Source organism: Alligator sinensis, unplaced genomic scaffold, assembly GCF_000455745.1.
Source record: "Alligator sinensis unplaced genomic scaffold, ASM45574v1 scaffold215_1, whole genome shotgun sequence".
In the NCBI taxonomy this organism is placed as follows: domain Eukaryota; kingdom Metazoa; phylum Chordata; order Crocodylia; family Alligatoridae; genus Alligator; species Alligator sinensis.
In genome coordinates, this window is record NW_005842259.1 from 363157 (window position 1) to 389955 (window position 26799).

At 46.1% G+C, this 26799-nt stretch overlaps 1 protein-coding gene across 2 annotated transcripts in view; it reads right to left on the reverse strand.

Annotated features, from left to right (window-relative positions):
- Positions 1–25686, reverse strand: part of SREBF2 (sterol regulatory element binding transcription factor 2) — a 32705-nt gene extending 7019 nt beyond the window's left edge. Inside the window, exons 1-16 of one of the 2 annotated variants that reach the window (XM_025208919.1) lie at positions 25653–25686; positions 22212–22595; positions 20905–21086; positions 19066–19206; positions 15278–15499; positions 13185–13299; positions 12789–12970; positions 11990–12182; positions 10951–11132; positions 9753–10026; positions 7654–7823; positions 7216–7384; positions 6499–6619; positions 4533–4642; positions 3316–3448; positions 2372–2540 (exon numbers count right to left, since the gene is read on the reverse strand). In XM_025208919.1, the coding sequence (XP_025064704.1) occupies positions 2372–2540; positions 3316–3448; positions 4533–4642; positions 6499–6619; positions 7216–7384; positions 7654–7823; positions 9753–10026; positions 10951–11132; positions 11990–12182; positions 12789–12970; positions 13185–13299; positions 15278–15499; positions 19066–19206; positions 20905–21086; positions 22212–22595; positions 25653–25671 (2766 nt within the window). In that variant the 5' untranslated portion in view covers positions 25672–25686. Of the gene's footprint in view, positions 1–2371; positions 2541–3315; positions 3449–4532; positions 4643–6498; positions 6620–7215; positions 7385–7653; positions 7824–9752; positions 10027–10950; positions 11133–11989; positions 12183–12788; positions 12971–13184; positions 13300–15277; positions 15500–19059; positions 19207–20904; positions 21087–22211; positions 22596–25652 lie in introns of both variants that reach the window. The other variant, XM_025208918.1, reaches the window with a different exon arrangement.
- Positions 25687–26799: the final 1113 nt, after the last annotated feature.

Consider the following 26799-nt stretch of genomic DNA (forward strand, 5'->3'; position numbering starts at 1 on the left):
GGCCAGTGAGCTCTTCACCCCCAAAATGATCTAGATGGGGATGGTCCTGCTTTGAGAAGGTGGCTGTACTAGATGTGACCTCCTGAGGTCCCTTCCAACCTTCATTTTCTATGATTATCTATGAAGACCCTCAAGCCCTTTTCTGTTCCCCAAGCCATCATCCATCATCTTGCATGCAGAGCCTGTGCTCTTGGCTCACAGATACATGACTTTGCATTTGGCTACATTAGAACAGGTTTTGTGGATGACAATTCTCTCATCAGAGAACTTGGACCCTTCTGTACAAGTCACCTGTTCCCCTTGTGCCATCTACAGACTTCACTAGGAAAGATTTACACTGCTAGATCCTTGATCAAATACTGCCCTGGGGCAGAGCAACAGCAAGGTCCCTGGCACCCCATTCCCATTAGCCACAATGTTTTGAGATTTGTCAGCAAGTGACTTGTAATCTGTCTGATGTGCCCTCTGTCTGCTTTGCATAGGGCCAGGGTTTTTCACCACAGTGTCATGTGGTATGAAGTCAAGGGCTGTAGATAAAGCCAAAGATCCAAACTACCTTCAGATGAGGCCAAGCACCCAACGGCAAGAATGTATTTTACCAGCCTGCTACAGCAGGGATGCTTAAACCCTGGCCCACAGGCCAGATCTGGTACTTTCATCTGGCCCATATGGCTCTCTGTGCTGGATCGGGCCCAGTGCTCCCTTGCCCACGTGGGGCCTGGGGATGGCACACAAGACTAGGCAGAGGCACTGTGGGTCCCTAATCCTGGCACTCAGGACCAGCCCAGGGTGGTGTGGGGCCCTAGAGCCCAATCCCAGCATGTGGGACTGGGTGGAGGCAGCAGCCCACCCTCCCCTCCCCCACCCAGAGCCTGATCCCAATAAGTGGTGGCAGCACTGGGTGCCAGGGTCAGATTCTGGTGCATGGGGTCCAATTTGGCCCAGAGAACATTCCCAGACCTTTCATCTCGCCCACGGGGCTAAAAGGGTGAGTGCACCACTGTGCTAGAACCATCCGATCCCAGATAGTTAGTGGTGAGCTGCAAGTGACAGCTGAGTTAAGCAGCATCAGCTCACCCAGCACCCTTAAAGCTATGGGCTGCACGACACCTGTGCCTGAAGCAAGCCAGCACCTGGAGCACCCTTTGGTGGCATGGGCAGGTCCCAAATTATCACTCCAACAAGCTACAGAAGAAACATAACTACAACTAACACTTGGTTTTATCAGCCACCTAAATGAAAAATATTCTCCAGAGACATCTCTGAAGCCCTCTGCTGACAAGCAAGTTCCTGTGTGCAGAAAGAACAGCCACCCAACCCAGCCAAACCAGGCTGTCCTCCCAAGATGACACTATCTATAGACCACGTATTTGAGTTACATGCCAAGCTGGCACAGAGAATAGAATCTGCAGCACCTGAGCCATCTTTGAAGGCCTCACCAGCCCTAGCTCACTGAACTTGAGATCTACCAGCCAAAGTGAACATGGCTTACATCCAAAGAGAGCTCTACCACCTGCAGGAAGCTGCCTTGTCATAGCCTCATCTGCTGCACAAGTCCCCTGTGCTCCATACGAGTCTGCTTCCAAACATGGCACGGATGGGGAGGCGGGGAAGGAAAAAGGGCATTATTCTAGGCAATCAAGAGATCCTACCTGCATTGCAGACATGAAGAGTGCCTCTGTACTGCACTGCAGAAACATTGCACAGATACTACCAGAACATGCAATGCAACTACAATGCACTACAGCGGTCACCCAGGAGTAGCAGAGGGATCCAGGGCTCAGTGTCCTACATGCCCTGCAGGAAAGCCCCAACTCTATGCTGCCCTGAAAAGTGAAGACACAAAGAGATCCACATATGCAGAGGTTTAGCAGTCTCACTTCTGTCACAGAGGGAAGTCTGTGAAGTTCAGACCACCGCAAGTGCCTGGCTCAGAGAGACCAGAGTTCTTGATGCAAAGCCCCTTCTTTACAGTTATCAATGGCCTCATCCAGAACGGGACAGAGATGAGGCTTCTATGGGAGCAACTGAATGAGGAGATGGGGCCAAGAGAGACAGGTGGCAGAACAGGAAAACGGGCACAGGCAAGCACCCAGCTGAGACCAGGCTTGGGAAAACAGGCATGTGAGCGCAGCACATGTCATCAGGCAGAAGTGAGGGAAGCTAAGGAAGTTCAGTCCTCTTCCAGACACAAACTTGGGAGAACTGAATGTGGAGAAGGAAGGGAGTCCTTCTCCAGCCAGGAGCCCAGCCAAAAAAGGAAATGACAGAAGACCACAAGCCCTAGTAAAAACTACCAGGTATCTTCATGTAGGAAGCAGGAAGGAAACATAACCAAATAGTCATCATCACCCAGCATCTTGGCCCTTACATTGTTGAGGCCAGCGCTGGAGACACCGCTGCTCATGTTAAGGCTGTTCCACAAATGGCTGCTGGCCCTCTCGCTATGAGCAAATGAGCTCTGCTGCCCATCCGCCTTCCCAGACAGGGAGGCCTGCATGGCTTTGCACAGATAGAAGACAGCTTTCACCAGGGAATTCCTGAAAGAGAAATAAGACAAGGCTTTCAAACTGAATGGCTGCCATGCTGTGAGAAGGGTCAGCCTCAGCGCTTGCTCTACAGGGTCTCATGACTTTGACATGACTAGCCTTGCACCTTCAAGGAGTCCCACTGAACAGGCTTCTAATCCCATGGGAAATGTGCTGTCTCAGCCTTTCCTCCCTCTCCCTTTGTCCAGATCCCCAGGAGACCATGACCTGACAGAAGCAGACTGTCAACCTCAAGAAGCCAGGCACATACATGAAAAGTATGCTGCACTGGCAAAGCTAAGGGCATGGCAGCACTCTCCATGACAATGCTTGCGTCTGTACAGACACTAGTAGCTCCCTAAACACTGAGCTTCCATCTACAAAAGCCTATGCCAACAAAATTAGATGGGGTTTTCAACACACTGAATCATACTAGAAGCAGCTGCATTACTCATAGGGCACATTCATATCTACTAAACAAAAGGAAAGTATCAACCCCCAAAGGACTCAAGGAAAGGACCAAGCTTGGCCTCTCAATCTTCTCCCTAGCCCATGTTTGGGTATGACATTCCCTCCAGATCCTAACACACTGGCCAAGCCACTCCACACAAGCCCTGGCCCACATATCTGTTCTAGACCAGTAGATACCCGCTCTAAGGAACACCTGCTTCTGCCCAAGGTTTTTAGGGGCATGAGGTATTTGTTTGGGGGTTTTGGAGGAGGGGTTCTAAATAAGCTAATTTCCTGAAAGGTCTAGTGGTTCAGAGAAGGAGAGAGGCCCACGCACTCCGATGTCTCCAGGGCTTTGGGCATGCGCTCCACCTCCGTGAAGTGTGACCGCACAGCTGCATCATCCCCTCTGTGCCAACTGATCGCCATGGCAATTGCTGCTGACCACCATCTGCACACCACATCAGGGCCTAGGAAAACAGAACACCAGATTGGAACTGGGGAAGAACACAACAGGCTACGCCAAGTAGATGAAAGGCCGTGGCCTGAGCTCTTAGTGCCTACTGCCAGGACTAATCCTGAAGGACTTGTTGGGGTGAGTATATGAATAAAAGATTACTTCACCCAGCACTTAAATGCAGGTGTCCTCAGAGTAAATTGCTGGGACACCCAGACAGCACACAGCAACACTAGCACAAGTAGCAAAAGCCACTGTATCAAACTGAAACTGCAAGGGAAATTAAAGGTCTTTGTAATTTAGCTACAACTAATCCCCATCTGCTTAAAAAAAGTCAAGATCTTCAGAGGGCAGAAGGTAGGATCTCAGCATTATCATCTCAACCCAAGAACAAGCAGCTCCCACAGCGCACACCATGCTCACTCATTAGCTCCCACAGTCTCAGAACATATTTTACTAAATCACCACCATCACTTCCTCGGTTACCTAATGTTCCCTGGATGGACTCCCATCCAAGCCCAGGCAAACCCCGAGGGTGTGGCATCTGCTCTCCTGACCCATTTCCAACTCAACTAATTATATTCCTAAACACTTCTGTTTCTGGAAGGCACAAAGTCTTCTCAAGCAGGTTGTCTTCCACATGCCTTCCCCCTCTTCCAAAACAGCCAGTGCCTCCTGCAGAACACCCTCTTCCAAAACAGCCAGTGCCTCCTGCAGACATTTCTGCTTATATGCTGTGCCTCTCTGCCTCATCCTGCAACCGCTAGGTGCAACAGCAGTCTTCCTACATATGTCCATAAAGTACCCAATACATTCTGGACACTACTGAAAGATAAACAGCCACTGCAGCCTGACCCATCTACTTAAATTACCACTCATGAGTTTCGTCACTTCCTGTCCTGAAATGCCACCGAATCCTGTTATGAGCCGTTAGACTGGTGCATCTAATCTTAGAGGTACCACCTGGCAATACAGCTGGAAGAGAACACCTCCCTTGTCTGCAAACCCCTAAGATGAAAGGTGCTATAGGAATGTGGGACCCTCCCTATAAGAGTTACTTCCCAGTGCTCAACAAGGTTCAGGTCCATAAGACTTACCCAAGGTTGACTTCAGCACAGAACTGCTGGCAAAAGGAGGGGTCCCACTTCCCATAGAGTCCACAAAAGAATTGAGTAATTTCAAGTATTCCATAGCACTGGTGAACTCACTGAAAGTGAAACAAGACAGTCTCCATTAGGTTACAAATGAAGGGGCAGCTCTGGATGAGCAGCCCAAGCTATTACTTTATAGTGGAGCAACCACCCCTTGGCCTGGAAAAGCCTAGGCTGGCTCAGAAGTAGCCACATGCAGGACTTGCTTGGAACAGGAAGGTCCTAAAAGCTCTTACACTTACATGGATCCTGGTGCTCAGCCTATGGAAGTGTTACCTGCTTCCCTTTCCTTTTTTGCATCCTTGTAACAAAGTATTTAGCAGAATTCAGAGATTCGCTGAAATCTGACAGGACCATGCCATGAGTGCTTCTACTGTGGCCTCAAACTTGCGAGCTCTGGACTATCAACTATGCGCCTTAGCACCCATGCCATCATAGCAGAGCAGCGGCTATGACTCTACCAGAGCTACCCAAAGGTCAGAAAACAGGGGGAAGGGGGAGGAAATAATACATCAGAGCTACAAAGAAGCCTAAAAAAGCCAAACAACACTACAGGAAGGACTAGTTTGAGCCAACAGAGAAGAGGATTAATACATGGAATGAGCAATGTCAGAGGGAAAGGGAATGTTCATTAACTTTTTAATTAGCACTCTTCATTTTACAAATGCTACCTGAGAAGACTAGCAGCAGTCTCTGAATCTTACACCTGCTGACAGAAGATGCAAGAATTCTCACAGGTCAATTTTAAGCTTCTTTCCATGTGTGACTTACAGAACAAAGTCACAAAGCCTGTCCAAGACGGCCTTGGCCAGAGAAACCAGTAAATGTTATTTATGTAATTTTTGTGCCTGCTACAAAGAATATGGAGACCTAGTATTGAAAAAGATCCTCTGCCGATTATAGAAACAGGGACACTTTTCTACAGATAACTAGACAATCGGTGCAACATATACAATATCTTGTAACTTTTTCCCCTTATCAGCATAGAAGTATTTCAATATGCTGTATCAAACTGCTGGTCACCTACTTAAAACTATGTGAGTAGCTAAACATCTAAATGAAAACTAGTTTTAAAAAAAAATGATTTTTTAAATGGTCTGGGGGAAGGAGCATCTTCCTACCTCCTTTCCAGGAGGTCTCTGCAAAAATTAACATGGATTTATATGAGATTCTTCTGATAGGTCTAGAACAGGCATATCCACAGTTCAATCCCAAAACAAGCTGTAGCTCAGAGCACCAGAAAGGCAATTATCTGGTTTTATTTCATTTTGCTCAGATAGAGGGAGAAGCCTCTACAGACCAAGGTCTTAAACTTGAACCAAATGCTGCTCTTCTGTTTCTGCATCTATACCTTGGCTTGATATTAACTTAGAACACTTTACTCAGATATAGACAAAGCAAATACAAGAACAACAACAACAACAGGAAAGTAGGCCTGGAAGGGATCTCAGGTGGTCATGTAGTTCAGCCTCCTGCTCAAGGCAGGATCATCTTTGACTCAGGTGATGAGTCAAGACTTGATTTCAGTCAAGTGTCTGTCTAACAAGCTCTTAATATCCAAGGAAGGAGATTCCACATCCTCTCTGGGTAGCCTGTTTTGATGCTTAATCAGTCTTCCTAACTGCCAACCAAGATTTCATATATTGCTGTTCGAGACCATTGCAGTCAAAATTTCCTCTTCAAATTCAAACAGATGAACTTTTGACCTGAAGGCACCCCACCCCTGAGATCAGTCCTTGCTGACAACAGGAGCACCAGTCCCTGGGAGTTTCATTATTATGGCAAGCTTGATTTAAAAGATGTAAACTAAGTGCGTCCCTCATGGCACTTGGGGCAAGTGACTGACAGTCATTAATGCCCCCAGGCTCCTGCCCCCATCTGCGACAACAATAACCACAGCACCGAATCTTACCAGGGCTCCTCCTCCTCTTGCCCCGCAGTTCCTTTCCCAGCCTGAGGTTTCACAAGGGCATCCACAGCTCTCTCCAGCAGGTTCTCACAGAATGCCTGGTGGACCTGTGCAATAGGGTCAGCTGGAGAAAAGAAAACAAAAGCCTTGCTCTTCTCGCAAGCCCAGCCATGCTGTGATAGGAATCTACCCAGGGAGTGGAAGCAGTTTCACAACAGGGGAAATACACAAGCCACCCAAACAGAGCTTCTTCACAAACTGTGCAGGGACCTAATTCCAAGTGCCTCTCCACACCTACTGGTTTGTTCACTATTAGTGAGCTCTTTGCTGCCTCAGCCCAATCGATCCCCACTGTTAATGCCACTGACCATGTAACAGAATAGATGTAACACTATTTAATAGAAAGGAACCATGGTCTTCCTTCTGAGTTTCATATCCTCAGCTCTTGAAGGTACATGTCCCTCTGACAGGATAGAAAGATGGAGTTGGGATGGCACAACAAAGTCAGGCACAGTGCTAGCAAGCAAAAGAAACTTCTCCCCAGCCCAAGTGTCTCTCAGCTGTCACGAATGGAGGCAGGTTTCTACAGGAGGAACCTCATTATTGTATGTCCAGGAATTAGACACATCTGGGACCGTAAGCTGTCCCTGGTGTTAAAGGAGAGATATTCCCTTCTCCAGAGGTGCTAGGTCATGCACCTAGAGACAGGATGTCTCTTACCAGGGTTCCGCTGGGTACAGTACAGACTCTCCTTTGCAGCTGACTTCACGGTCCAACTCCGCTCCACAAAAAACTTCTGTCCTAGCGGATGACACAGCCAGCGCAGGGAGTCGGGAATGGCACTCCGCTCCGAGATGCAAAGGCTCTGGGCTTGACTTAAGAAATAACTCTACAGAGAACAGAGAGGCCAAAGGTGAGAACAATGCCAAGGAAACAAGGGGAATACAAGCATCATGCCCAGTCCCACATAGTGACAGCCCATGCAGGAGAAAGGCTTTTTATAAGCCCACTCATTGGACTAATTGGAATGGAGCTCCAATTAGTTCAACGACCACTAAGTGTGTCCCCCAGCTGAACCACAACTGCTAGATCTGCAGGTCTTCCCTGATCCAAGTGCTGCTGGGAAGTGCTGTGGGGAAGAAAAGGAGATGCACTCACTGCTAGGAAGCCCAGTTTGCCACCACAGCGAGTCTTCAGGCCAACGGCAGCAGTGAGGTGGATCTCTGCCATGGTGCTAGCTGGGATCTTCTCTTCTGCACACTCTGCAAGATTCACAGCACACAGGGCCATGTGCAGACCTGAGTAAGCCGAGCTGGACGTAAGTTTACCTGTATCAGGAGTGAAATAGGAAGAATTCACCTTCTGCACAAACATACGCAACACAAATGTGACAACTACAATTAAAAATGCCTGTTACAATATGAACTCTCAACAGACTGGATCACACCTAGCAGGCATCTGCTCCCCTGTCTCCCCCTCCCAGCTCTACAGAAGCCAGAAGAGCCATGGAAAAAACAAGACAGCTGTTATGCTGCATATTCATCACCAGAATAACCAGCCTTCTTCAGAGTCTGGAAATGCACAGGTATTTGTGTAGTGGGATAAAGAAGGGAACACAGTCTAGGACATGGATCAGCAATGTTTTTGGGCAGCGCCAAAAACCCGTAACCTCAACTTATAAGATGTCGGCATGCCAGGGGCAGGATGGTGGGGGAGCCATGAGGGGCCCGATTCCTTGTTGTGGTAGTGCAGTCCTGGCCCCTTCTCTGCCATTCACCTCAAGGCATGAATGCACCTGCCACTGGCAACAAGCCAGGCTGGGGCTCCTTGGACCCTGGTGCAGCTGACTGCAGCCTGCCACAGCTGACCTGGGCTCTGGGCAGGCCCGAGCTGCTTGCAACAGGCAGCACGAAGGCTGCAAGCAGCTGCGCTGGGGTCTGCAGAGCCCTGGCCCAGCTCATTGCCAATAGCAGGTGCACGCACACCTTAGGGTGAACAGTGGGGAAAGGGCTGAGACAGGTCCTTCATGGCTCCCCTGCCATCTGCCCCAAGGTGCACATGCCAAGCAAAATGGCGCACATGCCAGAGCATGGCACATGAAGACAGAGGTTACTGACCCCTGGTCTTGGAGGGGGCATAAATCAAAACTACTTCAATTTGACTGGGAAGATGGAAGTTTAAGCTGAATGTCAGGAAGCATTAGGCACTTGTTAAACTGTGAACAGTTCTACTAAAGGAAGCAGTAAAGCTTCACTCATCACAAGGATGTTTAGGTTCTCCTTCCAATGATTAGCTATGATACCTGCTTTCACTTCACACGTTTACATGATGTGGTCCTCATCTCAGGATCCACACTAGCAGCAGTGAGAACCAACGGGACTCAGAAATCTTTCCTCAATTCACTGCTCCTTGGGATAAACCCAGCAGCTGAGGAGGCATCAAGCTGTCTTCAGGAGACTTGGCAGGACAGTATAGCATAAGGCTACTCTAGCCAAGTTCTCTCCACAACCATGCAAGCAAAACCATCAAGCAAGTTATTTTTCAATGACATCTTAGATCCTGTAGCAACTGAGGACAATGGCTTTGTAAAGCTCCCTACACTTCAGAAAGCACCAATTTGTCAAGCCCAATACATATGGATCACTTACTATGAAGTCTTACAGGGTGGAATGCAGCAGCTGTTTAACAGAGGGCTGGTAATACAATAGTTCAGCTGAAGAAGAGTAATACCTTTTACACCGAAAGAACATGACCGTTAGGCGAGAGCAACCCATCTGAAATATGTCCAGGACACCAGCTAATAGCTTACACTTGCAAGATGCACCTTGAGTTCTGAAGACCATCCACGCCAACGGTGGAAAAGGAAGATCTGGTTACGCTGTGGTACAACTGGGTCAGGGGATAACCAGACCTCTACTCCATGATCTAGACAGGGCCTTTAACCAGGTTCACTAGCATCACCTATAACTTCAAGCTGTGCCTTGGCTTCCAAGCTCCACAGCAATCACAACAGTCCAGGGGCACAGCTACCTTTGCCACAGGAGTAGTTGCTCTCACAGGGCCTTTTCTCTGCATCACCCTGCTTCTGTTATCAGCTTGCAAAATTAAGTGTGGACATGACCTGTTCCCCAGGGCTAGTAACAGATTTGAGTGGGGAAAAGGATAAGATACCCTCCCTACATCAGTGAGGAATGCAATTTTGAGCTTCCTCATTCTGCAGTATTAGGAGATAGTCATTCTGCAACTTCCAGCCTTACCAGTGATGTGGAGCTGATGGAGCTTGTGATAAGCTAGAGCTGCATCCCGAGCACTGGTCTTGGCCTCATCCTCAAAGCCTGCTGTGGTCTCCCTTGCCCGCCGTTGCCGAGAAGTCCTCTTCAGCAACCATCGCACCAGTCCCAGCTTCTGGAGACTGTAGCGGATCACGTTCCAGGACAGGCCACAGGCCAAGTCCAAGCGGGAAGTTGGCAATGCACGGCCCAGCACTGATAGGCAGATCTGCAGGTTTGAAGCTGCAGCAGCAAAATCCCCCTGCAAGCCCCAGGGACAAAGGTAAAAGGAAAACTGTTGAGGCTAGTGAGTGCTGCTGTACTAACAGCCCTGGACTGCAATCCCCTGACCTTGTTGTACCTTTGGGGCTCAGTGTATCTTTTTAATTTCAGTGCCAATTTATACCAAATGAGCATCCAGCCTTAACATTTTTAAATGCTAGACATACTGTCTCCCACCTATTGAAATGGTTGCTGCAACTGTGAGACAGGACCTTAGGGAGAGAAAGCAGCTGTGACAAACAGGCTAGAAATGTTGAATTCTCTCTGTTAGAAACAGTACATTACTTCCACCATAAAAAGTTGTGAAGAGAGGTCTTCCAGGGAGCTGAAAGGCAGGAGAACTTCACTGATCACACAATAAAGTACCTTTCACATCCAGGTTGCTGCTCCAACCTGACTCAATGATACGAGGTAATAGAAGATATTATACAAAAAAAATATTCAGTGGCTTCTAGAAAGGGAGGGGGCAGGCTTTAGTCTAGTTCCTGAAGAAAAGCACCTATGCTAAAAAAGCAGCACAACTGCCCCCCTTATTATCAGTCCCAGCAGAGGCCAAGTGATACATGGAACAAACACAATACCCTCTTTTTGTTTCTCCTGTAGGTAGTAGGGCAGAGCAGGACAGGGCAAAGAAACAGGAGCCAATGGAGGCTTACGGCACTGCCATCTAGGCTCACACCTGCTTTACTGACTGTGAACACTGATGTTCCAGACAGGTCAATCTGGTACCGGTTTCTTTATATGATTTTCATTTGTAACAAAGCAAGAAGATGAAACCTTATAAATACTACTTCCCCCACACTCAATGCCAGGCAAGAAAGCTTTTGGACCCATCCACCTGCATCTCCAGACAAGTCTTGGAGGACGAAAAGAGTTTACTCTATGCCACAAGGAGTTGCTTTACCCTTGCCAAGTCCAGGTCAGCCTGCTTGCGATGGCGCCAAAAGGTTACAGACGATCGGGAGTGCAGTCGGGTCACTGGTTCCCCGTGCACAAGGAGCTTTATAAAGACGCTCAGGACAATCACACCATTCACCAGCCACAAGATCAAAGTAGGCATCATCCAGCCGAACCAGCCCCCTGAATCTGGCAGGAAGAAACACAGGGGAGTCAGCCTGGACATCATGCGTGACAAAGAGGAGCAACAAAAACTCACTGTGTCCTAGACATGCATCCTCCCCCCTCTCCTCCAGTTAACCAGCAATGCATCAAGTCTTGGAAAGATTCAGTCCTAGCTGGGAAGTGCTATTAAGCATTGATTTTTCTCAGCCAAATTCTGATTTAGACTTTTGCAGTGAAAAAAAATCCCACTCTTCCAAGTTAAACTAGAACTGGTGTGAGGGTGCATGTGGCTTTAGCTTCATCAGCAAATGGTGTTCTCCATGATTCACAGATTCATGCTTGAGGACAGAAAAAAAAATGGCATTCAAGAATTAAAGGCACAAAGTAGCATTAAGGCTACATAACTGCAAGCCAGGAAAAGAGGTTTCTACAGGGGTCCCTGCCCTCATCTTCCAAAAAGCATGTAAAATTGCACATTTAACAAGACACTAAACACCCTCTAGAAACTACACAGGCTGGGCTGCCTGGCTGAGCTACTGTTCCTATAGAAGCCTGAATTTCTGCACTGACTCACAAATCACCTGTTTTCATAACTAACTAAAAGTGCTTATTTTTCCAGAGATGTAAATGCACTGTTTTTGAAAGTTTACAAAGATTTATGCTGTCTTCAAAACTCCATGGCAAGCTCTAACGATGCAGGACCATGGACAAGTGCCCACCAGATCAAGTGTCTGATTTTACCTCCGTTTCTAGTTAGACTCAAATGCTCTGACATGACTAGTCCTTTCTCCCACATTCTTTACTGCAGTGTTGGAGCCCCCTTCACAATGCACTAAGGGAAAAGAGGCTCAATGCACAGTCAAGATCAGTTAAGTGGTTACCTGACTCGATGGTCAGCACACTCCTTCCAGAGCCATGATACACAGGGCTGTCAGACTCAGCTGTCCTTCGACCCTCCAAGAGGGACGTCAGTGGGTTGAAAGAGAGGCAGAGGAATGTGAGGGCACAAAGAAGTATACGGGAGCGATCCACCATGCCAAGGGCCACAGGGGGAGAGTCAGGTTCATCTTTAACCTTTACAAAGGGGAGAAGGCAACAAGCAACACTTCAAATATATCTCTTGCTTATTTTACAGTTTATGTGCAAGAGGGGGAAGAGTGGGCTTTAAAACACTTGATTAAATCCACCAAGGACTCTAGGTCAGCCTTTCCTGGCTGAGTAAGAAGGACCTAGATTAGCAAAGTGGCCTTAACTTCACTATGTTCCCTCTCAGTTTGCTTCACTTGGATTCCCCATTTTAGGCCATCACTTGGCTTCCCCCAAAACCCTAACCCTTATCACATCCTCAGAAGGCCCATTTCTGCTGTGAGATCAAATAAAGGGCTTTGGTAGACAACAGCTGGGATGTGCTTAGTGCTAGAGGTATTACTCATGGGCTTGGTACAAATTAACCCACCCCAACCCAGGCAGAGGGAAGATCTTTGATCCTTTTGTGAACACCTGCTTCCTTCCTATACATTTCCCTTCCCTGCCTTACACAACATCAAATCACCAAAGCTCTGATCCTCAGAGCTCCATTAGTGCTGCTCCTGAATAACCAGCAGCGGTCACCCTGGCCATTACATACCCCTAAAGTAAATCACCTCTCCCTTCTCTGTTTAAGGCTGCAAACTACAATACCTTTGCATCATCCAGGAGTGGGCTTCCTGGCTCTGAATCAATGGAATAGGGGGAGAAGCCAGCCTGGGACCCCGAGTCAGATGCTGGGGGAGACATCAAGAGAACGTTCTGGTTGAAGTCATCCATCTTCAGGTCCACATCGTTGTCCACCAGACTGCTCAAGTCAATGCCCTTCAACAGCTCTGCAAAGATCAGAGATTCCATTTGCTACACATATCTTTTATTTTTCCCCCCCCCGTCAGGCCTGCTCTGCTTACCCCCTTACCTCCCCTCAGTTCATGGTCCATCACTGATGCAATTTAAAACATGCCCATCCACACTAACAGTGAAACTGAAAGAGGCAACACACTCTTCTGTCTACCCAAGTCCCACTTCTACCTGGCTCAAACAACTTACTGTTCTTTTGGTTAGCCAGCTTCAGAACCATATTCTCCTGTCTCAGCTTGTGGTTGACTTGCTGTAGGTATTTGATGTAATCAATGGCCTTCCTCAGTACTCCAGATTTGTGCATCTGCAAGGAATTAACATGCACGGTAAAAAGCAATCACTTGGCTCAAATGAGGACTCAGTATGGGTCGGGGTTTGTGTGGAAGACAAATGCTGGCCTAAAATAAGGAATGCAAGCAAAGCAAACTGAGAGGGAATACAGTGAAGTTAAGGGTACTTTGCTAATCCTAGGTCCTTTACACTCAGCCAGGAAACACTGCCCTAGAGTCCATGGTGGACTGAATTGTTTTAAAGCCCACTCTTCCCCCTCTTGCACAAACATATCTTGCTTCTTTTATAGTATATTTGAATTGTTGCTTGTTGCCTTGTCCCCTTTGTAAAGGCTAAAGATGAACCTGATTCTCCCCCTTTTGGCCACTGGCACAGTGGATCACTCCTGTATACTCCTTTACACTTAACAAGCTGCCCATCTGCCTGTAGCACTCCTATCCTCCCTCCCACAGAGGATATACAGGATGTGGAAAGGACTCTCCAGGAACAGCAACACAGCTGCTGAACGTGCAATCTCTATCATTAGCAGAAATAGTGCCCCAAAAGATTCACAACAACTTTGTAAGTAGGAGCCAAGTCACTTTATACAGAAACAGAACTATAAAAACATATTTAATATTAAAAAAAACAAGTAGAAACAAATTAAGATCTATTAGAATAGAGTACTTGGAAAGTCAGCTCTCTTCAGCAAAGGACAAAGCTCCTACGGGTTTTCATAGGACCATTTTTCTCTCTGCCACTGGCTCACCCTGTGATCCAGCATAACTCCTATGACCCTCCCTACCTCAGACCCTGAATCCATCCTCATCTTGAAAATGAAAATCTCTCCCCCTTAGGAACAAGGCTGGGTTCTGCAGCACACCAAAGTCCAAAGCACCAAGGAACCCCAATTTCCTGTTTTCCGAATGACTAGGTGATGACCTCACTACCACTGAAAGGAACGGCAAGTTTTGCCTGATCCACAAGAGCAAGGTTGGCAAACAGCACAATCCTGAACTCAGGTTGTAGGTAACAATAAACCCTTTCAATATCTGAACAAATAGTATTCCACATCAATCAAAGCAACAAGGAACCCAACTGCCTGGATTAGTATAAAAATAGCTTTCCATTTCTACAGCTACATTCACCCTCAAGCTGTTTAGAGGCTATTTATAGATTTCATCTGCCCTTCACTAAAATATAGCCATGTTCAAGCAGCTATTTAACAGCACAGAATAGTTAGCAATGGAAGCAAAAAACTCATGTCTTAAAGGGGAACTGACAGAAACAGAGCAGAATTATCCAAGCTGAGATTTAACCAGAGTTGTTATATACCCTGTCATATAAAGAGTCCAAGGGATCTTTAAGTTCAGCAGCTTTGGCCCTCTGCTTTGCATCTTATTTTCCAGCAAACAGTGGGCACTTATACACGTAATGGACCTCTGCTCTGACATGTGCTAATTAGCTTGCATTGGAGTAGACTCAATTAACCAAGTTTGCTGCGAGTCTGCTGAAGCGTGTTAATCGGTGCACTCCAGCAGCCTCTGCATCACGTATATTCAGTGTCACACATTTCAAAATGGCAGTGGGGGCACTTTAACTAGAGCTCATCAAACAAGCTCCAGTTAAAGCACCCCTGCCACCATTTTGAAGTGCATGACGCTGAATACATGTGACGCCGAGGGCACTTCAATTACAGCATCTCAGAGCCACTCTAATTAAAGTACATGCCCCACCCCCAAGCACGTGTATAGACACCCAGCATCCCTAGCACACCAGTGAAACACTGAGTCATCAGTGAAGTTGGAGGGCAGGGTGCCACTTACCTAGTCCCATCAAGTCCTCCAGCATACATCTCCCTTGTCTACTTGGGAAAGATTGAAATTAGAAGACGCTGTTGTGAACAAGTTACCACCCTGCCCAGCTACTTAACCTAAGAGAGCTATGTGCACCTGAGAGGCTCAGTGCCTGCCCTTCAGGGCAGTTGCTGCCCCCTGGTTTCAGCTCTTTACCTTAGCATCTGTGCCCATGACCAGGTCCTTCAGTTCAATGATCTTGTCATTTATAGATGACCGATACCGCTTCTCAATAATGTTATGGGTTGTCCTCCTCTCTCCTTCTTTGGGTGGCTCTGGTTGCTTGACACCACCTGGCACCTGTTTGATAGGCATCTTTTCCTGTCCCATCATCATGGGCATTGTGGTCAAAATGGTCCCATTACTGCCAACTAAGGTCTAAGAAAACAGAACACGCATCGAATTACTGGTTACGGTTAAGGAAGAAAGGAGTTATGAACCATATGAACAAAAGGAATGTGAAAAATTAAGCTAGAATTAAGGGTAAAGGGATACACAAATTAAGCACAATACACCTCTCACTTCTAAGATAGGCCCCTGCCCTCACTACATCCTGTTCCATTCCCTTCAAACCCCCCCCAGATAAAACACACTGTAGAGCACTGCAGAAGGGGTAAACAGCACTACTGCCTAGGCCAGTACCTGTATGGTGAAAGTACTTAAGTCTCCAGGTCTGCTGACTCCAGCACTTCACAGCATTGTTAAGCCACTTTCATTTTCAAAACTGAAGCACAAAACCAGATTCATTCCAACTCCCAGAACCCTTTGTATTATCTGTTGGGTCTCAGCCAAACTTACATGACAAATAGTCACTGTATCAGTGGCAGGTGATCCTATTTTAGACTTCATAAGCAGCAAGGATGTTACAGAGAAGCAGGACACAAAACATACCTTTGGGGGGAGCAATCCCAAGTTGATTCAGTTTTGGTTTAAAAAAAAAAAAGAACTAAAGTAAGCTTATAGGGATTTTTTTTTCATTTGAAAAGAGCAATTTAACAAAAAGGAACTAAACAGCAAAGTCAAATGAACTGAAGACTTCAAGAACCTGAAGAAAGCTTGAAATTTCTTTAGCTAAAACAGGGCTGTTCACTTGGCAGCCCATGGGCCACATGGGTTAAACTGTACCCCCCACACACAAGCTCCTGCCTGGTCGTCGCTGCCTCCATAGCTTCATCTGCAACAGCAGCCAGAATTTCCAGGCTCTCCTTCCCTCTCCAGCTTCTACTTCCTGCCCTCCCACCCAGGGGAGTTAGGCAGTGCAGCATGGCACAGGAAAGGGAGGGTAAGGGCAAGACCACACATGCTGTGCAGGGGGGGGGGACAGTCTTGAGTGAAATGATGTAAAAGCTATCTGGAACTGATATCCTAAGCAAGGGGGAACACCTGGTATGGAAGGGCTCCAAGCCTAATTGGATGAAAAAAAAATCTCCAAAAAGATAGTAGAAGCGGGTGGAAAGTGTATAGAAACAATAGGAAAAGGGAGTTCTCAGCAAGGAAAGCTGTTCCCTGGAGGCCAGGAAGTGTAGGGATAAATACCAGAAGTCAGACTGAGTTAAAGTTTGCAAAGGAAACTGGAACAAACAGTAAAAAAAAAAAAAAAAAAAAAAACTTTCTTCAGGTCGACCATAAAAATGTTCAGAAGAGCTCAGAAAAAGTGCTCTGTTCAGTGTCTTGGGATTAAAGATTACTTAGTTGTGGCCCCAAAACTAAACCAAATTCTTTCCTCAGGCTTCAATTAAGGATGAGAAAGTTGAACATAGGTACAAAGGAAACCTGCCTAATGGACATTTAGATGTAGGAAAGTTTCTAATAAAGTACTCTGATACTAGACAAGTTTGGGGGCAGGTTTCATTTAATGTTTTCATTAATAATTCTGGTACTGAAAGAGGAAACATGCTAAGCAGATCTGTTGACACAAAACTGGGAGGCACTGTCAATGCATAAGAGAACTGGAGTATCCCACAGAAAGGACTGAATGGCCTTGAAGGCTTGAATAATAAAAACAGAATGAAACTTAATGGTACAAATTGCAAGGTCACATATGTAGGGCCTAATAAAAATACCAGCTATAAACTGGCAGCTTCTCAACAGAGGTGGAAAAGACCCGTGTGCAGTAGTTCTTCCCAGAATGACTGGAAGCCACAAATATGAGGTGGCTAGGAAAAATTAGCAGTGTCCTCAGATGTCCCAGAAACGAGATTTCCAACAGGGAAAGGAATATTTAAGCCACTGTAAAAGGCTCTAATAAATCCTCATCTGGAATATATATAAGGCTGGTCAGCCACGTTCAGAAAAGATTAATTCAAACTGGATGAGGCATAGATAAACTCCAGTAAAGGGAAAAAGCTATTTAAGCTAAAGGCCAAAAGTGGTGCAAAAACAGGTATGAACCGGCCATGACTAAAATTAGGCAGGAAGCTGAAGCAGTGAGTGAGGTTCTGGAACAGCCACCTGGTAAGAGCAACAGGAACAAAAATAAACCTTAAACCAGCTTTAAGACAGAACTTAGTATGTGCAAGCAAGGGATGATGCATCACAGCTGCCTGTGATAGCAGGGGACTAGATTCCATGATCCAGGACATACCTTTGTGTCCTATATCCCATGTTTCTATGCACAGCTCTTAGAAAGCACCTTGTGGGAAGAGAGGCCATAGTTCCTAGAGCTAAAAAGGTATGGCCCAGATTTTTGCCTTCTGAAATCCTTCTGTTGCTCAGATACCATTTTTTGCCACCAAAGGGCAGTAACTCCTCTAAAGAAAAGAAAGCAGCAGCAGCCACAGTCAGCATTCTGAAAATATTAGTCAATTTGGTCACAACTACCCAACAGGCAAATCAACCTGGAAGCCAGAGCAAACCAAAGCTTAAACCTAGACCAGTGGTTCTAATGTTTTGAGACTCCCAGCATCCCTCCCTAACTTCTGTGAATTGAGAAGCACCCCAGTTCAATAACTACTTTATTTACCGCAGCATTTAACTCCTGGAAGGGAGGGGAGGGGAGCAGGAAGAAGGAATGAGCTCTTAGCTCCCCCTAGTGCAGTGAGGCAGGAACAATCACATGCTGATCTCCTCACAATGGAGCCCCCACAAACAGGCCTTTGCTTAGCTCCTTACACAGGGGGCAGGGAAACACAAGCACGCACTTGGGTCTTTACACGGGGGCTGGCAGGGATAAGTGATGTAACCTTACCCCAAAACAAGCCCTCACTTACCTCCTTGCATAGGGGCTTGGCAGGGAAGAAGATGCTTATCTCCTTACACCACACAGCACCCACAAGGAGCTTACAATACCCCAGAGTGCTATAGCATCCCCACTGAGACCCTTCGTCAACTATGAATGCTTCCAGAGGAGCAGTAATTCTTCCAAAACCCACTGCACATTATGAACTACCAGAATGTGCTGGAGAACAAGATCCACTCTTTGAATTAATGATATGCTAGTAGCCTGCAGCAGGTTTGACATTTCCTGCAACTGGCATATAGTGCCACTGCAGAGGCACTGCAGGCAGATGCCTAAATGTTTGCTAAATTTACTAGACTATTTGCCTCAACAGCAACAAATTCCATAAATTGTGGGTTTTGTGGGGAGTCAGGTGGGGGAGCACAGCTATTTTAATGTTTTTAATGAATGGCTTTTAATTCTGAGCACTTCCTTATTCCAAAAGAGTTAAAAATGGCAGAAAAGTATCGAGCCCTGTTCCTCAACTATTAAACGCAAGAAAAAATACGTAAGAACGTGCCCTTGGTCTTTGCTCTCTGAGCAAACCAGGCTGCCAAAAAAAATTCTAAACTGTGTTTAGCCTTGGTAAAGACAGGATATCAGTCCAGAGCAACCATCATGCTCATTTTCATCCTTGGATGGTACTAAAGGACAAATGTTCTCAACACACAAGGGAGGGAGCCACAATCAGGTCAGAGGAAACTAAAGGGAAGGCCCATACCGGTACCTGCAGAGCTGTTGTCTGAATAGGAGTTGTCAGTGTTGTGAGGGCTGGATTCTGAACCGCAGCCATTACAGGGTTACCATCTGCTTTCAGAGTTGTCAAGACAAGAGAGTCGGTCTTTATGATCTGAGGCTGGACCAGGACCTAAAGGAAGAAAAACACATTCACAGAATACGAGAGGTTAGCAGACGTGGAACAAGAAACATGCAACAACACTAGCTACAAGGCTGCCACACTACAGTCTTCATGTTAGGTCTAAGTAGATGATAAAAGAGCTGCATTAGTACACCTAGTTCCCTTACATGGCATCACCAGGATTCTCTCTGTCCACACCAGAAGACAATCCCTGCAATGAGGTGGCCCAGACACAAAGTGGGAAGAAGGGAAAAAGAGGACTAAAAGGGTCTCTGGTTTTCAATTTCTATGAGTAAGGTAAAGGTGTTATGTTTACAGGCAGCAGAGGCAGGGCTCCTCTGTTTCTTTAACCTTCATACAAAAAGTAGGTGACATCTCACCATGCTCTAGCTGCCTTTACCCCCAAGGAGCTCCTGGTATGCCTCAGATAGAAAGCTCAGTGGGCCTCAAGGCCACACAGGAAGTGGAAAAGATGAATGAAAACCCACCATCCCTCATCTGTAATCAAACCCAGGTCCTTCCAGTCCAATTTCTATGAATAATTATGCAAAAATAAATGCGAGACAAATCTTTTCCTAGCACACCTCCAGCTGCCCCTATAATTTGTCTTCATATTACTGGGATGAGCACTCAGTATTCAACATTGCCAGGCAGCCATTGGCAGCCACCTAGTTTGAACACTTCTCACGTACAGCCCAAACATTAAGGACAGGTTTTACCACCTGGGCTGAAAGAGACTAGTTATCCCAAATCTAACTGAAACCCAGCCCATAAAATTCTACTACCATTTACCCCAATGCCTGTTATTACTTTTTTCCAGTTGCCTCCACCATTCCCAGGTCTAACTGGGACTAGAAGTGGCATGACACGTATGATCTTATTCTGAATTAACATCCTTCATACAGAGCATATCCCACAATCCTCAAGCACTTCATATAATAGAGAGAAAAAAAACTGATATCTCTCTCTGCTTTTGCAAGCTTATTTTCAAATGAGATTTAGAAGACATTGAAGCAGCAGGAAGACAACAGAAAACCTTCTGTATGGCAAAGGTGAGCTGATGAAAATGTTCTCAAACAAAAGATACTCTGGAGACTGTTTAGCTCTGCCTTTCAGGTGCGCTCTCAACTTCATAAAGTTTGCTCACTGTCACTAAAAATCACACTGAATTAACACACATATTCCAAAGGATGTAGGGTCTCTCTTATCTGAATTAAATGCAGTAAGAGGTAACGCTGGAGTGGTGTTGCAGACATGACAGTCTAGAAAATATATAAGGGGCAGAGATTTTTTGGGAAGGTATCTTTTATTGGAACAACTGTAGTTGAGAAAGATCTTAGACAAGCTTTTGGGCACAAGGGTACCCGGTGCCAACTATATAGCTGGTCCAATAAAATATAGTGTTCAAAAAAAATACTTGTCTTTTAAACGAAGATATCTATACCTATATTTATCTTTAAAAGAGCCACTTTTCACACACATCGTCCCAAAGAAACTGCAAGGCCAACAGCAATCAAGCAACTGAGCCTCAGTCATCCTTACAAGCTACCTCCACACCACACCTGGAATTCTCAAGGGACTCATCTTTCCTAGTAATTCTCTCCTCACCAGGAACCTGGGGATGCCTCAAGTCCTACAGCTGCATCTTTTCTACTGGACCTGCTGAGCAGACTGGACACTTTTCTATTTATTCACATTTTTACTTACTGGAACTTGCTGGACCTGTGGAGCGGTTACGGTCTGAACTGTAGCTGGGGTCAGTGTCTGGATGGTGCCATTGGCGGCCTGCGTTAATACCCTCTGGGCCTGCACTGTCTGCACCTGCTGCTGAATGGTCACTGGCTGAACTTGAGAGGATGTCACCAGGCTCTGAACTTGAGGCTGAAGAACTGAAAAGAAGGAAGGAGGAAATGAGGGGCAGGCTGAAAACAAGGTTCTCCACCTAAGGGCTCTAAACCCAAAAGAGATGGTAAAGCCCCCACTGTCATCAGCCATCACCTGCTCAAAAGAGAACTGCTCAGCCAACAGGGTATGACAGCATTCATCTAGAAACCATCACTCTACAAATCATCATTACAAAAAAGGGAAGGAAACTGAGAACCTTCCATCTAGCAGCACAGGTCTTCAACACAAACATTCACTTGAGTTACGCTAGCGTTTCTGGTCAGACCCTCATAAGAACATCTGAAGGTCATTTTCCCATTACAGCTCCTTGGAAGTGCCTAAGCTCAACAGGAGCACTCCCTTACAGTACACAGCATCCAGAACTCATGTCTCATTCCCTTACTTTATTGCTACAGATTCAGTCACAGCAGAAAGCATATATTTAAAAATCCAGTGGCAACACAAACCACGGGAGTTCCAATCTTGGGTGCAATGAACAGACCCAGGATTGGACTGCTACAAAAGCCTAACGATCACCTTCATTCCTAAAAATGCCATCTACAAAATCCCCTAAAGGAGCCAGTTTGGAGGACTGTGGGATCATGTCTAAGGAGAGCAAGCATTGATCTTCTAGTCAGTTCTCCTGCAAAGACTTACAAACCCATTTACTAGAGTTTTCTTATTTTAGACTCAGAACCATAGAAAAGCAGGGCCAGAAGAGACCTCAGGAGGTAATCTAATCCATACCCCTGCTTAAGGCGGAATCATTCCCATCTGAATCATCCTATCAAAATGTATGTCTAACCTAGGGCTGTCCAACTGGTGGCCCAGAAGAGGTTGATCTGGGGCCATTGGGCTTCCACCCAGCCGCCATTCCCTCTATTGTTCCGACTGCAGCAGGGGTTCTGGGCTTCCCTTTCCGCTTCTTGTGCCTCCCTCAGCCAACTGGCACTGCATACAGGAGTCCACAGCTGGCGAGTTCAACCATGTGTGCATGCATGTGGGGAGGGGGTGGAAATACAGATGTACAGTGAAGCTGGGGGTGGGCACGGAAATTAACACATTTAAAACTGCATGAACAATCTTGTCACTGAAACTGTCCCCTTTATTTGAGTTCCCCTGAATGTTACCTTGAAAACTTGTGGCTGCATTCTGGTATATTAGCGGCTGCTGAATGATCCTGGTTTGGGGAGCAGTGCTGAAGGTTGGCGTAATCATCACAGTCTGCTGCTGGAGCTGGGGTTGGAGCTGCGGCCGAGGCTGAAGGAGGGGGGCAGACCGTTGAGGGGCAGGTGCTGTTGCCTGGGGCACTTTGACTTGCACAGCTGGGAGCTGAGGAGAGGAAGCAGTGGGTGGGAAGGACTGCAGCTGCACCTGGCTATATGACTTCTGCAGCTGATGGTCTGCAATTCCACTACCACCATTTCCACCGTTACCCTGGAACGTGGCACATAACTGTTCAGAAAACAGATCTGGGAACTCTCCAACCTGGTTGCTGACAAACTGCAGCATCTCTGTGAAAAAAAAGGAAAGGATTTAAAATGTTATCTTCTTGCTGCTACATTCCTCTATCACACTTCACTCACAACTCCAAGGCTATGTGCATAACCACAGGGAAAAGCAGGGAGAGTTCCAGCACAGTCCAGAACAACAACAGAAAAGACTCCAGTCACAAACTGGCAGACACTTAGAGAGCAAGAGATGGGAAGTTGAACAGCAGTTGGAACAACACTGCTAGTCAGGAGGGAACTACATTAACAGTCTACTACAACCTGTGCTACATGATGACAGTCAGTTCTACAACTCCCACACAAAGAAATTAAAGCAACTTCCAAAAGTATTACCAAAGGTATTAAAAAACCTAACATTTACCACAGCCATCTTCTAAAACAATAACATGCTGTACAGCAGTGATACTCAACCAGAGTGCTGCGAGATCCTTTTAAGGTACCACGGGATGCTGCACAATACTAGTGCTGTTAGGTATATGAACACCTACATGCGATTCACAAGATAAACCCAGAGATTTCAAACAGCAGTACAGTGTCAAAAGCATTCTGATCTCTTGTGGTCTTTCCGAGTTCTTTGCTACTTGAGAATTGCTCTGGTATTTTTCCAGTCAGGAAATGAGCAAAAGTAAAGAGATGTCTTGCCATACTACTTTTCCCCACTTTCCCACCCCCATCACCAGTCTAATGAAGATACTAATAAAATGGGATAAACCTCCAAAAGTAAGGACATTCTGTGTTAGAGAGACACTTGAATCTGGCATACCCACATTTTAAATGGTGGTGTCCTCTCAACCGATTTATAACTTTGAGAATAACTGACACTACTAGCTGCAAGAAGCACAGATTACCTATTAACGAATGCTACTTATCCCAAAGGAGAACAGCTACTACACTTCTGACCTCAACTTTTGGCCAAACGAATGAAGGAAACATTTTTACTTCCCAGGAACCAATCACAAAATGCTGCTGAAACAAATGGAAATATTTCAAGATAATTAAACATTTAAGCATAAACATCATGCCTGGTGCCAAACAGGATACAGTTACCAAAACTGTTAATCCTCATAAACTGGGATTAAATGATCATTTGCTAGGACCAGGAAATAAAAGACACTTAACAGTCCTAAACTTTAATCCGATACACCAAGATGCATTATAGGGGCTAAGGATCCCTCACAGTCCTGGAAGTAGAATACAGATCCAAGTTGGATAAGGTGTTGTTATGAAGAGCAGTTCTTATTTAGGAACCTATATTCAGCTAGTGTTTTTAAAGACAAGTGACAGAGCATTGCCTAACCTGAATTTGACCAAAGAGAAAAAAAATGAGGATGAACTTCAGGAAGTTCAGCTGTTTATACAACAAAAATGTTTTCCAAAATACAAGGCAAAGAACATGCAAAATAAAATCTCAGGAAGTCTGCATAATAACAGAAGGCTGCCAGCAGGTGTCAACTAAATGACAAACCCACAATTGCAAGAACCCACCGCTATGGGTTGTGAAGGCCTGAACCACTAAAACAAGAACAAAACAAGTTATTATGGAACGCTCTTCTAAACAGCCCTGCACCAGGAAAATGTCAAGATGTTTTGAAATTAAATCCATCTATGGTTTTAGCCAGCAGCGTCTATGAACTTTACAATGATGAACGCTGGGCAACAGACAACACTAACTTCATCCCCAGGAGACGGCTGAAAAATGTGTGTACACTCATTTCTTTCCTTTTAATGTCGCCATGAAAAAATTGGGTTGAAATACCAGGGAAAGGAACAGACATAAGCAGTTGAAAGGGTTGATTCAGGTGGAAAAAAGTACTCTAAATGTATGTGTTCTGTGCCAGATTCACTTTTCCAGGATAGGAAAAATATTTTTGATATGTCTTGTACAATCTGGATCTCAAATACATCTTTTTGCAACGTTTTTACAGCCAACATAATGTTTTTCTTTTTAAACTGTGTAGCACTGCAGTAAGCTGCATGTGGACATTTTGTATGGACAGACCTACATTTTATACAGTTAGTAGGACTGATCAGTGCTCTCACACAACACTCCCTGGCCTCATTCCAGGTCCTACTCTGCAACCTGAACTCGCAAAGTACTAACTTCCTTGAGTATTCAGCACCTGGGCACTAGGGCCTGGACATTGCACAGTCACAATCATTTACCTTGCCATGTATGTTTCAGACTGACAAGCTACTGTAAACTACTGTACAAATACACGCATTTGTAAAGAATGGACTGCAGAGAATACTCAAGCCTGAAAGAGCAGAGTGTGTGGCAGGGCTGCTGCTGTCCTGGCAGTGAGATAAGGAAGATTTAAAAAAAAAAAAAAAATCAGAGTTATTTGACAAGCTCGTGTTGGACTGCAAAACACCAGGTTCAGACATTTGGTGTACGTGCTTGGCTGAGGAGCCAATGGGGCGAAGCTACCATCTGTAGGGATTCTGACTGAATACCTCCAAGTCAGAATCCCCCCTAAACGTAACGATTCTGCAGTGCCATGGAGCCTCGGGTGGCCCCGGACCTTGCTCTTGCTTCACCCCATCTGAAAATGTAACTTAGGGCTGAGCCAAACAAAATGCTCCCGTGCTTCCTTTCCCTCTGTCGAGGATGAGTTGCTCTGAACTATACCAAACTGGCTGCATCAGCTAGTAACACTGCTGACCAATAACTGATCAGAAAATCTGCCTCTTGGTTCGGTCTACCAACATCAAATGGCTGTTACACACCAGGTGACAGAAAGAGCACCTATTATTTATTCTCTGAAAAGACCACCACCTATAATGCTTTACTTATTCAATGAGCAGCACCAACATAACCTACTAATATTAAGCTTCAGCACCCTTTTGTATAATAAGCTATTACACCACCTATGCCCCATTTTACAGATTGTAAAATAGCAAAAGAATTTCCTAAGGCAACATTACAAGTTAGCAGCAACTCTTAACTCCAATGTGTGACTCAATGTTGTATTGATCCACCAGGGAGGATGCTGTAAAACACATGTGCTCCTCCCTTTGTGCACTGCACAATCAACTGTTGAGCAAAGCCAGAAGAGGCACCTGTACAACAGCAGGCCATGTTAGCAAGTCTCCTGTTTCTTCTGCAGGCCAGCATTTATATTCAGTCCAGATCAGGTGTTCACTACCAGGGAACAACAGAAAGAAACTGAGCCAAGGGGGGGGGGGGGGAATAAAGCATCTGGGAAACGTCTCCTTTTGGCAAGGCATATTTAGGATTCTGTGGAATACCTGCTCATAGAAATCAGTGAAAGCCCAGATGTCTGAGTCATTTATACAGGGGCTTGGAAAGGCACGAGGGAGTACATCGTTTCAAGCAACTTACTGCTGACTTCAGACAGGCTAGAACTAAGGGGAAGATGCAACTTAACTTGCCTGTATCCTTTCCAATTTCTTTGATGCTAAAACCAGCTATTTATAGGCCGTGACACTTCAAGTTATTAGTAGAAAAGAAGAAGGAGTCTGGGCAATGAGAATAAGCAGCACAGTGTTTACTGCTGCCAGGACAAAAGCAGGTGCCCCAAAACCAGATGTCTGAAAGGACACTACTATTCCCGTACCCTACACACACATTCACACTGCACTTATTCCCAGTGTCAATCCCACAAAAGGGCCCCCCAAGAAAGCAATGGCTATGATGAAACCAGAGAGTTGTTGACGACTGCCCCATCCCTTGCAAGCAGTTCTGCTGTTAGCCAGAAACATCCATATATCAAACTCTCAAAAAGCAAGAAAGAAAAGGAAAAAAAGCATGGTGGAAGCTGACGGAGATCCTGCTCTCAGGGGCACTCCCTTGCACAGCAGCGGGGGACACAGGAAGGCAGCACACACCTTTCAATCAGGGATGCCAACAGAAATAAAGGCTTCTGGGATGCAACAGTACGTGCGAGAAGCACACCCACGGCAGGCACAGCGCAGACACGCAACCCTGCCTGGAGGATGTGGGCAAGGAGTGACAGAGCCCCGGGGGTGACTTCTGCTTAGCAGGAAGCCCCATGGCGCCCACGCAGACGAGTCTCGCCCAGCAAACCCCATCTGCGTGGGACAGCCAAGCCCCAAGCAGAGGAAGACAGTAGAGCCCCAACACCCTGCGTCCACCCAGTACCCTCCATCCGGCCCATGCGAGGCAGGAGAAGGGTCTGGCCAGCCAACCCCACCTGTGCGCGAAGGCCAAGCCTGGAGGCACACG